Here is a 12,277-nt window from a genome sequence, read left to right as displayed (position 1 = left end):
GAGCTACTGTGGTGATTGGAAAATTGAAAGAGAAAATTAACAAGGAGCAAATGAGGAAAAGGGTAATGAAAAACAGGTTGGAGGGTTTTACTGGAGGGGAAAAAAAAAAATCAAAAGAGGACCCCATACTACAGAGTTATAGATTTCCCTCCAGAAGGAAGAAATAATGTGAAAATATGAGAGACAGAAGGAGCAAAGTACTTAAGGTGAATGGAAGCTGCGTATAATAAACTTCATGCTCCTGTTGACTGTGCAAATTTTATACTGGACTTTAGCTGAGGACAGTTTCATTCTGCATTGTTGTCAGGCATTCAGTTTGTTTCTGCCTGAGCTGTTTTCCCATCACCATAAACTAAAGTAAGATGTGGAGTTTTGCTGCTGTTCACTTTTCATGCTTGTGATTCCAAAATTTTCAGGCAATACTGCTGTATTTAGTCCTGCAGACTAACTGTAAAGATATAGTCCAGGACAATGCGCTGGTTTAAAGCCAAAAGAACAGCAAGAGAGCAGCAACCACGCTTTCTTGCTTGTTTTGTTTGTTTTGGGTTTTTTTTTTCCAAGGGGTGGAGTAGAAGGACAAGGCCTACCAAAGACGTATTGCAGATTCACGTGTGTAAGAGCCAGTGTGTCCTGCTTTTTTTGGTTTTCCCTTTTTTTATACGCCCAGAAGCCCCGAACAATTTTCCTGTATGTTTTAACATATTTTCAGTATGGAATGTCTTTAATGAGAGAGAATTGGGTTAAAAAGTGCAGGTAGACTGCAGAGAAATGGTCTAAACTTTAAAGAAAGATCTGGTTAGTAATAGAATAAAATTGTCTTTCAGTTAAATCTACACTTTCACCATTTTCACCCTTTAACTTGCTGATTCTTAACTGATGGGCTTTATTGCTGATTTTTTTTGTATTATATTTGCTGTTTGACCATACTTTTTTTTTTTAAAGAGAAATGTAGGAGTGCAGGCTTCTTACATAAAAATAAGAGCTTAAAGAATGCAGGTCTCTAAACTTTGATGGAAATTTTGATGGCTAAGTCTATGTGTGCGTTTAGAAGGGCATGCATTCCTACTGAGCTTTGTCGTTCATGCCCTATTATAGTAAAGTTTAGTAGGACAAATGATGTTGGCAGGATAAAATGTGGCTGTCCTCTTAATGCAAAGGCTACATGCTGGTCACAAAAAGGCCGGGATGTAAATTAATGTATCTTTCTTGCAGTAAGCCGCTCTTAGTCTGGGCAATTGAATTTCACAATAACTGTGTCTGTGTCTGCAAGTCCTCTCATGTGCGCATGCAGCTAATGTCTACTTTTCCACTCTTGTGTTTTATGAGGAGGAGTTGTAGGTGCTGTGAAACCTGTGGTCTGATATTTATCAGTCAGTCCCCTGAGCCTGTGCTGCACTGTGTGACTGCTGGCATAAGAATCTGACTGCATGGATTAGTTTTTAGTTGCAGGATCTAAGTTTAGTTTATGATGGGTTCAGAAAAGTAATTCAAACAATAGCCATTGCCACTTCACTGGAGACAGTGAATATTTTACTATCAAAGCACTAATAAGCATCTCTGAATGGGGTTAAACTATTAGTGAAGGTTGGAGAATTTTCATGTCAGTCTAGGACATTTGTCTGTGGAAGAGCAAGGGCAACAGCAATGTCAGCTCTTCCAGCTCTGTATAGGAGCCGTATCAGGTTATGTTCAAATGGCTACTTCGTCTGGTTTTTAGTCTACCAAAACTGCTAAAGAAAGAACTGCAGGAGTAAAGTGTGTAGTAATACTTCCTCAGAATGTTTTTCCTAGTCTCCAGTTACCTGTGGTTCAGGGAGTTCCTGAGTCATGCTGCATGTTTGTAGTTAATAACACTGGATGGGGGGAAAAAACATAATCACAAAAAACTTCTGGTTACTTCTTTTTCATATCATTCACCTTGATCATGATTTTGCAGATTTGTGCTATCTTGCTCATAAGCATCTCCCTCCCAACTAGAGAGCTCTAATCCACTGTGTTTTGTGCTATATGTGGTAGCCATTTCCTACCTGTGATCTTCTTTGTTCTCATTCTCTTCTGTGATTGCTTCAGTTCTGATACCACCTTTTGAAGATGAAGGGGATTAGAATTTATGCAGGTGCTTCTCAGATTTATATAGTGGCATTATTGTTCTTTTGTAGAAAACCCTAACGCTGTTTGTTTGCTTTCTTGATTGCTGCAGGCTATTGAACTTCCAGCAATCTTACTTGGTGCTGGTGGGGGGCGGAGTGTCTGGCTCAGTTTCTCTGGTTTTAGTTGATAGCAAACTTGACCTTAATTTAAACCAAAAGATACCCCAAACCTCCAGAACAATTCCTAGTTAGTTCTAGGTGTTGCAGGGACAAGCTTGAAGATGAGTCCCAGATATCCAGTTGTAACAAATTTAAAGTACCCTCTGGTATGTTATTTTTACAAGTTGTAACTGATGACCTAACCTCATTATTCTGAAAGTTTGCAGTGGAGTTTCTGAATGCTTGTAGTTGGCAGCTGAGGTGAATTTTTCTTCTGCTTTTTACTAAGTTTTAAAAGAACAAAACACAGAAGTGTTTTCCTGGAAGCTGTTCAGAGCAGATGCCAAGTTACAGATGTATCAGTAGCAAAGAAGTGAACATAAGCAGAGTAGAGCATTGTAGTTATAAAAATACTCGTGTAATTTACTGGGTGCTGTGTCTGGGAGTGGGAAGCACCTGGATATGAAGGTAAGAGCAGAAAGCTTGAGACAGCAAGATGAAGAAGGTTGACTTGTACTTTTTTTTTTTCTTTGTAATTACCCTAAACATGAAAAGCACAAGAATGGTACAAAAGCATTAATGTTCCGGTCTGCACTTTTAAATCTCTTTGCTCCAGAAATAGCATCAACGATTGTGATTCCAGTTACCAAAATAGATGTCTGTTTTATAGACTGAGGCTAATGTGGCTTTCTGCCTGTTTGTTCAACTAAATGAGAAGTAGAAACACTGCAGACCTGCGAAAGGGAAGAAACAAGCCAATGACCTTCTTGTGGTTGCTGTAGGGAGATATATCAACAGGAAAGGAAAGCTGTTGGTTTTGTTTCACAGCAGCATAACAGTGCCACCTCACAGCACTGAAAGATCATTTGAAAAAACATTATTGGGATTTAATGTGAATTTACCGCAGAGGAGTAGCTTGTTTTTTCTTTGTGGTTTTCTTCCCAGCCCCATGCTCCTGTACCTAGTTTGGCTAAAGCCAGGAGATCTGCACGCAACTACAAGATGGTCATAGTTTTGGGGTTTATCTGGCAGTATAAAGTTCTGAAGTTCTTATCCCTGCTTGAAAACAATTCTGATGTTTTTTTTCCCCAAATGGGATTAGTTTGAGGCTGTATTCCCTTGGATGCTAATGTCTATCAAGAAGGAAGTAGGTTAATTGGATAGCAGGTCAGAGGGTGGGCTGCGTGGAGCAGGAGGAGGTGGTGTTTGGATGTCTCTTCTGGAACAGGTGTAGTACTCAAGTCATGTGAACAGCTCTCAACCACTCCTGCCGTTTGCCTCAAGTCGTCTCTGTCAGTTCTAGTGTAGTAAAACCTACCAGTTTGTGTGCGCTTGGGGAACGGGTGACTTGTCTCACCTTCCAGTCAGAGAAGCCTCAGAGCTGGGGGAGAGGAAGAGCATGCAAATAAAGTAAAAATGGGAGGATGGGGACGAAGCAGAACCCCCTGCTCTTGTGTGCTCAAGAGAATAATCTGGTACAAGGAGTCCTAAGAGACTATGCCCCATATCTTCTAGTAAGGGTACAGATTTCTAGCTCTTGTATCTTGCTTTTTGTCCCCATCCTCTTCCCTCAAACTAAAATACTGTTAGCAAATATGAAGTTTTAAATCCTTCATAAAATTAGGGAAGACTTCCCCCCAGTCATTGTGGGAGAAACATGCTCTGCAATTGGAAAGCAAATTGGAGCTGATTCTCTCAACTGCAGGCCTTTCTCAAGTTGTGAAATTAAAGATGAGTTTAGTTTGAATAGTCTTTGCTCTGTATGTGATGGACTTTTCGTACTTCCCCCTCACCCCTGTTCTGCCTAGCTGAGAGGAAGAGCCATAACTGGAACATAAGCAATAATATTTTCAGTAACATCAGCAAATACTTTAATAAACAACAATTTTGATTATGCAAATACTATGCTGTTCTTCCTAGCAAGAAGAAACGTATCCAATTTATTTATTCTATGACTGGCTGTTGTTCAAGTTGTTTTCAAAATTGTCTTTTTGCTTGCGTTTTTCTTTGCAGTTGCATGAGAGGTGAAGTGAAATATTTCCCTGCCCTCCCATTTCTGTAAATGATTTGTTCACTTTGAAAGGAAGAGATAGTGATTAGTGCAATAACTTTTTAATGCTTGTGATTTGCATTAGACTACTTGTGATTTTTTGAGAACTTTCTTCCTTTGGTTGCTTATAGCTCAACTTAGTGTCAAAGCTGTACAGACTTCTTTATGCAGGAAAAGACTGGTAAGTGATGACTCAGAAAATAGATATCTGTACAGTGGTGCTGTTACGGAATTTTTAAAATTCATAGCTCAATTTCTTGTTGTTAAATATAACAACTACTTGTACTTTATTAATATGCCTTGGGTTTTTTAAATTGTTACTTAATTGTTTTTTAAAAAGTTACTTTTGAATAGAATTTCTCTCAAACTTAAACTTCTGAAAACCAAATGTGCAAGTCTGGATGTTGGGTTCCTTCTTTCTAGAGTCAAGCAGGCCAAAAAATTAACTCTTCATGTTTCTTTCTAACACCTAAATGGAGGTTTGGGTGACTAGCTCAAACTTGCATGTCTAATATTTAGACCTTTGCAAGGAGACATGAGTCCTACTATTCATGTTTGGTCTGGAGGAAATGAATGTTTTGAAATGTCAGTAATTGCTTAGGCCTTGCTTGATTTAGGATTAAGCTTGATGCATGTGGGATGTGCTCTGCTGCTTGGGTATCAAGAATCAGTCTCCTTCTCAGTGATCTTGCACCAGTGAGGAAATAACTTTTCTCATGGTCACATCATAAAATAGCTTGAAAAAGGTGGGGTTTGGTTTTAAGTGGAAGTCACCAGCTGCAGGAACAGGACCTTTTTACTTTTCTTTTCTTTTTGTTAGTTGTCTGGGACTGTTTGGTAGAACTTAGCTGAATAAGTCAATTGAAAGTTTGTTTGATTTGTTCTGAGAATGGTTTTTCCTAGAGGCACAGCTCATTTCATGCCCCTTCATGCTAGATAAATCAGGTATGTGTTATTTCTGTCAGCCTTAAAGTCTGGTTTGCTTTCATTTAAGCCTTTGCAGTCTAATGTTGAGAGTCCATTCTGCAGCAGAATTTCTTCAGTCCTGCTTGCAGTTGATTTCTGTACAGTAATAGGATTAATCTTTCTAGGAATAGATTATCCTTCAATGCACAGGGCCTTTTAGCCAAAATGGAGTTAAAGCTGTGTTTTAAAATTCATCCAGCAAAACTACGGTTTAGTGAACCATAAGGAAGTTTCAGTTGTATTTCAGAAGAGCTGTAATTTTTTTTTTTTTTTTTTGAAAGTGAAGGAGGGAACGACTCTTAATTCTGGTCTTTTTCCCTTTCATCTAGACATGAACAGAACATTTCCAGATAATGTAAAATTCCGCAAAAATGCTGACCCCTGTTTGCAGCATACGCTCTACAATGTATTGGTAGCATATGGGCACCATAATACAGCAGTAGGATACTGTCAGGTATGTAATCACTGGGTTTTAAACAATGCTGCATTTCACCAACAGGAATTGTTCTTGTCCATTTGACAGTGCATTTTAGAAGCAGATCCACACATGATTCCTGTTTTCAAAATGGCCGGGGAGGGGGCATAAGTAACTGCTTCAGACAAGTTCAGATGTTCTTGTGGGTTTCTCTGTGGCCTTTTTTGTAGCTAGCTTGAACATGTTTGATTCCATTTGGTAGCTGCAAAGTAAATGTTTAATCACATGTGATTGTATCAAGATTAGTTGCTTCAGAGAGGAAGAAAAAGTGAGACTGCCTTTCCCTCTTATTCCATCCTGCCATCTTTCCCAAAACAGTTGTTCGTATGTACGAGGCATCATGAGATCTCAATTTTCTTAGCTTTCGCTGTGACATTTTCAAAATACAGGAAGATCAGCATTCATGCAACATCTTAGTTGAGGTGTGGTAGCATTTATTTGGTGAAATCTCCCAATATATAGACAGGCAAGTAGGAAGAAAAATTGTTTGACATTCAACCTGATACAGCTTTGAAGGCAATTCAGAAAAGCTCCTGTTGTCACTGCCAAGTACTATAAAGTTTCCTGTGGGACACAAAGAATGTAAAAGTTGATTCATGACAGTCAAGAAAAATGTGGCCATCTTTAAGGATTGTAAAGAAGCAGGAACTGTCATAAGCAAAATGTGTTTTCAGTCCTCTCCCCTTCCTCACCATGTATGAAAAGCTGTATCTCATGTTAGCTGAGAAAGTTAGTACAGTAAATATAACTGTTCCGAAGTTAAAAGAATATGAATTGTTATTTATTAAAATCTGGAGAGGAGAAGACTTGGAGGGACTTAAACCTAGATAGAAGTCACTAAAAAATTTTTTTCTGTATCCCAACTAGTTTTAGTACAGAAATTATTTGAGGAATGGGAGTAGAAGATGACTTATTTTTATTATTTTCAGTATTATGTATTTAAATATTATTTTAATGTTTTGAGAATAACATAATGGTAGAATAATGAATACTCTCTTTTGCAAGCATCGGGCTTCTATATAGAGGTAGTTATACCCACAAACACACACAACTTCTAAACCCTGATAGCTTCTACCTGAAATATATGTCCTATTGTTACTTTAAAGTTTTGGTACACAAACTGTTTAATAGGCTAATCTTTGCATTTTAATGTGGCATTATGATTACTGGAGGTGAAAGAAGATGACTTAAAAAGTGGTTTCTTTTCACCTCTGGTCTCCTCATAGGATGAATGTTATCTTTTCTGGCTAAATAGTTAGAACATAAATCAAAGGTTAACATCTGCTTTCCATGGCATGTTGTAAATCAAGCAAAGTTTCAGGAAATCACCTTTTCTGCTAGTGAAGCAGCAGACTCCATCAACACAGATACAGTGATACCTGCTGCATGATAAGAGAGACCCTGTAAATACTAGAAAACTCGGAATGAAAAATGGAATTTGTTTTCAAGTGTTTTGCAGAGCTTTTATTGCCCGAAGGCTCTTTAGGGGACGTTTCCATAATGCTACTGCATTTGTGGTAGTCTACTGGCATTTAAGTTTCCCATCCGAGAGTGTATTAGACTTTGCATTGTCATGCTGTGGCAGTGTTATGGTGTTGTCTACCCCTGCTACAGGCAGCACGATTCATCATCTGTGAACATATGCTCCAGAGGAGTTCTTTGTGTATGCCACGTTAAATGCCACACAGTCTCTTGTCACCATAGATGCCATTACTAAGCAAACTATCAGCATGGAAGCTGGAGCTGCAGCTTGTTACTAAAGAGAGATTGCCTGAAGGTGTGTTGTGTTTGTACTGCACATCTAATAGAGCTGTGTTTTGGTTCTGGTCAAAGCAGTCTTCAGTTACGCTGGGACAGGCTTTTGGGATTTTTTTTTTTTTTTTGGAAAAAAAAAAGGAAAATTGAAGGTAAATTTTAGTCAACTAAGCTTTTTATTTTCATTTTCCTTTCCTTGACCTTTGTTAATTGCTGTTAGCTGTTGTCATGAAGGTTTAACAACTTACTCAAACAGTGGCCTTTATTACTAGATTGTACTTGATACGCCCACTTGTAGAACTATAGTAATTTAGCCCTTAATCAAAAGAAATAAACTAGAAACTTTTAAGTGTATGCATCTTAAAACTATTCTTTCTATTTCAGGGCATGAACTTCATAGCTGGATACCTGATTCTTATTACAAAGAGTGAAGAGGAATCCTTTTGGTTGCTAGATGCTCTTATTGGAAGAATATTGCCTGGTATGCTAAATACATGTATGATTGTATTTGTATATAGGACCTTGCCTTTTTTTTTATCTCTACATTCCTTTCAGTTTTTAGAGGTTTTAGATGATAAAATGGCCTTGCATGAACTGAAGATTTTCTAGGGTCCTGGACAAAGACAGAGCACACAGGCAGAACTCATCTGTTTTATAGTCAGATTTTAGCCTTCATGCAAATTAACATACACATAAACAACTGTAGTCTTACTTCTCACTCTCTACTTATACCTGTTAGGTATAAGTAGTATAGTAGTAGTATATCTTCCTATATAAGTGTAATGCTGGGAATCAGGACTTGCAAAGGTGTCTGGGATTTGGCGCTTCTGGTTGCAGGAATACGATATGAGACGCAGATGGAGCAGTGATCACAGAGCAGAGCAAAGGTGGGAGATGTGCACCGTTTGAGCATTGCGTATGAAGTAGGATTTCCCAGTGGCTTGGCTGGAGGCAGCATGAGCTTTGTTCAGAGATATTTGCCAAGGTGGTTATAGTTTCTGCTAAGCCCAGTAGGTTCTGCTGTGTCCCCCGCTTCTGAGCGGGCTTATCTCGGGCACTTCACATATCGTGGTTTTGCAACAAAGCACACAAATGTTAAAATCCCTGAGTGTGTCTGTATATGAAGTTCTTGTCAAAGCTCTGTTACAACCAGTGGTCATCTAGTCAGGCTGGTCAATAGAGTACAGAGTGCAATTCAGCATGCCCTCAGCTATAAACAATATCTACATCTGGTCAGTTCAGTAGCTCTGTAGGTTCCCTTGCCTGGCTATCTGGATTTGCAGGAGGTGTTTGCACATTGAGTGTTGCCCCATGTATAAGCTGAATCTTGCCATGTGTGTGAAATAGTTCAAAACCAAAAGCAGACACAGCCACAGCTCTGTTTTTATACTCTTGTGAAATACCTTTGGGAATGTTCTTTCTTGGGATTTATTTACAGAGGAAGGATGGTTTCATCATGAGTTCTCATTAGCATTTCACAGGACTGACTACAGCTACACACTTACTGTAAAGCCATACTCAAAATGGAAGACTAATTTTTCTATAAGGAGGCTTTGGGATTCCCTGTTGGTCTGGTTTTGCCTTTGAACAAATCTTTATCTCAAATGGTTAGAGGCTGAATTCAGTATTACTGTGTCAACTACGTGCTGATCAAGGACATCAAGCTTGATACTTTCCTTTCTGCTTCTTCCTGTTCTTGTTTAAGGTCGAACAAAAAAAAAAGTATGTAACTTTTGGTTCCTTATTGAACAGAAGGGAACAACTTTAAGAATGAAGGAAATAGCTGAGAGAGAATCTTCTACTGCTTTTTAACAACTGTAAGAAATTACATTTTACACTGAATACACCCTGTAGAAATGCAGGTTTTCCTTACCTGTGAGCAGAGTGGTTGGACTTTGTTTGCTGATGGGAATAGTTGAGATGGGCAGGGAGCACCGTGTCTTGTTGAATCAATCTGCAAATATTTGAAGGTCTGCAGCCTTGAAGTTTACTTTCAAGCTATAAAAAGAGTCTAAAGAAACCAACTGTGTCTGTTGGTTTTCTTCAGCCTTGAGAGCTATAAGCTGTGCAAACAGGTTGGAAACTTGAGGGCTGCTGTCTGCCACATGATGTGCCGCTGGCTGACCTGGGTATGTGTCTTTCCATTGACGTTGCTGTGCGAGGGGCAAGGCTCTCAGTAAAAGGCGAGTTTCACTGGAAAGTGACGTGAGGTAACTATTGCTGTTAAGGTTTTTTTATAGTCTAACATTTTTATTTGGGGCAGGGAAGTAGATTGAGAATTTTTTAATCCTTGGTTTTGGTAGGGACTTTACTCTCATTTGTCATAAAACTTTTAGCTCTTCTTGTATAGTCATCTTCTATACTTTGCTGATACCTAAATGACAGAAGTTGCTCTTATTTTTCCCCTCTTAGTTGTTGAATTTATCTTATGCCAGTAGCATTGGTGATAGGAAGAAACTCATTATGAGAAAGGCAGTTACTGTGTATAAAGGAGATGCATGTTTACTTAAGTTACATTTATAGATACATGGTTTTTACTGCTCTGTAACAGACTTGTTACAGACTTTGGCCTGGGTTCAGCACATCCAATACAGTAGTCAGTGAGGAAGGAGATGTCTGTTCAGAATTGCTGATCTGAGTTAGGTAAGGTTTTCCCCCCACAGTTATCTTCAAGAGAGCTTGAGGTGACCCTTCCAGCTTGGTGCCTCAACAAGAGCCCATGTTGGGTAGTGTAAGTCTTTTATGTAGTAAAAATATTTCTATTGAGTAATACAAGCCTTTATTGTCTGAAAACATATTGCTGATGCTCTTTTTTTTCCCAAAAAATTTATTTTTTTTATCCTTTTATTCCTTCTACCCTCCTATATTGTGCTTAAAATGTACGTTTATAAAATTTGAAGCATGACAGATAAAATAACTAGCATAAATTCAGTGAAACACTGTGCATGTATGTGTGAGAGAATCAGAGGCAGACTGTATCCATAAAGACAATTATAAAGATAAGTACTGCCCATCTGTCAATAGCACATTTCAGTTTAAAGTCCTATAATTATTTGTTGGGGAAGCAGAGAAACATTGTATGTTCTCCAGGTCTTCAGAAGGAAAAGTTGCAATCATTTTGGTTGGATGTTAACTATTTATTAGCCAACATTTTTGCTTTAGTTTTGTTGCTGATGCTCTTTTGTTTGCATTAAAATCTACATGTTTTCCCTTTTCATTGCAGCAGCTTTGCCTCCAGGTCATGTCCTCATTTTTGAGTGTGTCCTGTCACTGCCAGTTAAAATCAGAACAATTTAGAAATCCCTTCTCTACCCTCTGCAGTGTTGTTATGAATGCTTCCTTCCCCTGGCCTACATGCATGTCATCATATTGAACAGCTGCTCCAGTACCGTGATGCTGACAGCCAGATACAGATCAATGTCATTGATTGAAAAATGTGGAATGCGACAGATGGGAGCATTAATGGCAGGATTTTGGAGAAGTGACAGAGAAGGGCTCCCTAAGCTATGAGTCACCTCCTCACTTGTACTGGTTTTTTGGTCTGGGTGGAGGTATGTACCATAGGATATGATGAAGGTGTGACTGCTCCACCCACTGACAGGAGGGGGACAACTTGGGAATGGGACCCCATCAGTAGTTTTCTAGCTGAATTGTTCTGTTACACCCAAATGGAGTTAGCGCACCTGGAAGGGTGAGCCAACCAATATTCCAGTTTGGTTTGTTGGGACGTGGATTTGTGTGTGTGCCATTCATCTGGCTGAATGTAGCACTGCTGGGTACAGCTGGAAGAGGCCAGAAGGATCCTGCTTCTGCTGAAGGCAAGCCTGTAGTCTACTGCCTGTTGTGTCTGTCAGCTGCTAAAACAGGGATTTGGAGGGATTAGGAACATATCTCATGTTAGCACAGCAAGGGGGAAGAGAATTACTTGTTTAAGAGAAGCTTTGGGTGTTACCAAGATCTTTTATTCCCAAGTTCATTCAAAACAGGTGCCAGGAGCAGACAGTATTGCCCACAGGAAGCACTATGGATTCAATTTGAGCTCAGAATGGATGTGTCCACAATTTGTATTCATCATAGCTCTAGTGTTTCTGTCCTGTTTATGCCTCTGGTTCTTGTTAAGGAATTTTTTTTTTATTCTGTTGAGGAAATATTGGGGAGGTTGCTTTAGAAAACATCAGGTAGGTCGGAACTTTTACCTGTGGTACTTTGGTATGGAATTTAAGGCGCGTATTTGTCATATTTATGTATTTGTGATGAAATGATGAGTTTAAGAGAAGAAAAACTTGACAATTTGGACTCACTTTAGCATGACAGTTACACTCATATATAGCAGATTTTTTTTTTCTCCCCTCACTTCAGTGATTCTCAGTCTGAAAGCAGCAGTTTTTATCAAGCTATTCTCTGATTAGTCTACTGGATTAGTATACCAGTTTTATTTACTCTTACCGAAAACCAGTTGTAGAGTACTTCTCCAGTGGTTAAGAGAGGTCTTAAGATTTTTGCACTAGCCTGTTCATGGCCAGTTTTGTATCCTTTTATTCTTATGCCAGTGATGATGTTTGAGGGTAACTCCCCCCCCCTTCTGCTTACTTTTCATACTCGTAGGATACAGTCAATTCATTTTGCAATCCCTTTGTATTACTAAGCTGCTTCAGTCAAACTGGTCGCTTGCATGAAACTCTTCTCAGTTCCTGTTTTAGCCTAATAATTATTTTGCGTATTTGTTTCAGCTTTAATTGATTTTTTTCTTTTTACTTGATCACTATGGCACCTTTTTTTTTT

At 38.8% G+C, this 12,277-nt stretch overlaps 1 protein-coding gene across 1 annotated transcript in view; it reads left to right on the top strand.

Moving 5' to 3' along the window:
- The window catches only part of GRTP1 (growth hormone regulated TBC protein 1), a gene marked incomplete at its 5' end in the record, with an annotated part of 35,496 nt that overhangs the window by 9,395 nt on the left and 13,824 nt on the right, over positions 1-12,277 (top strand). Inside the window, 2 exons of the mRNA XM_010134679.1 lie at positions 5,595-5,719; positions 7,880-7,976. Coding sequence (XP_010132981.1) covers positions 5,595-5,719; positions 7,880-7,976 — 222 coding nt within the window. The remainder of the gene's footprint in view (positions 1-5,594; positions 5,720-7,879; positions 7,977-12,277) is intronic.

This window comes from Buceros rhinoceros, unplaced genomic scaffold (genome assembly GCF_000710305.1).
Source record: "Buceros rhinoceros silvestris isolate BGI_N320 unplaced genomic scaffold, ASM71030v1 scaffold19694, whole genome shotgun sequence".
Classification (NCBI taxonomy): domain Eukaryota; kingdom Metazoa; phylum Chordata; class Aves; order Bucerotiformes; family Bucerotidae; genus Buceros; species Buceros rhinoceros.
Note: the sequence above shows the minus strand (reverse complement) of the source record. Positions and strands in the feature narration are given on the sequence as shown.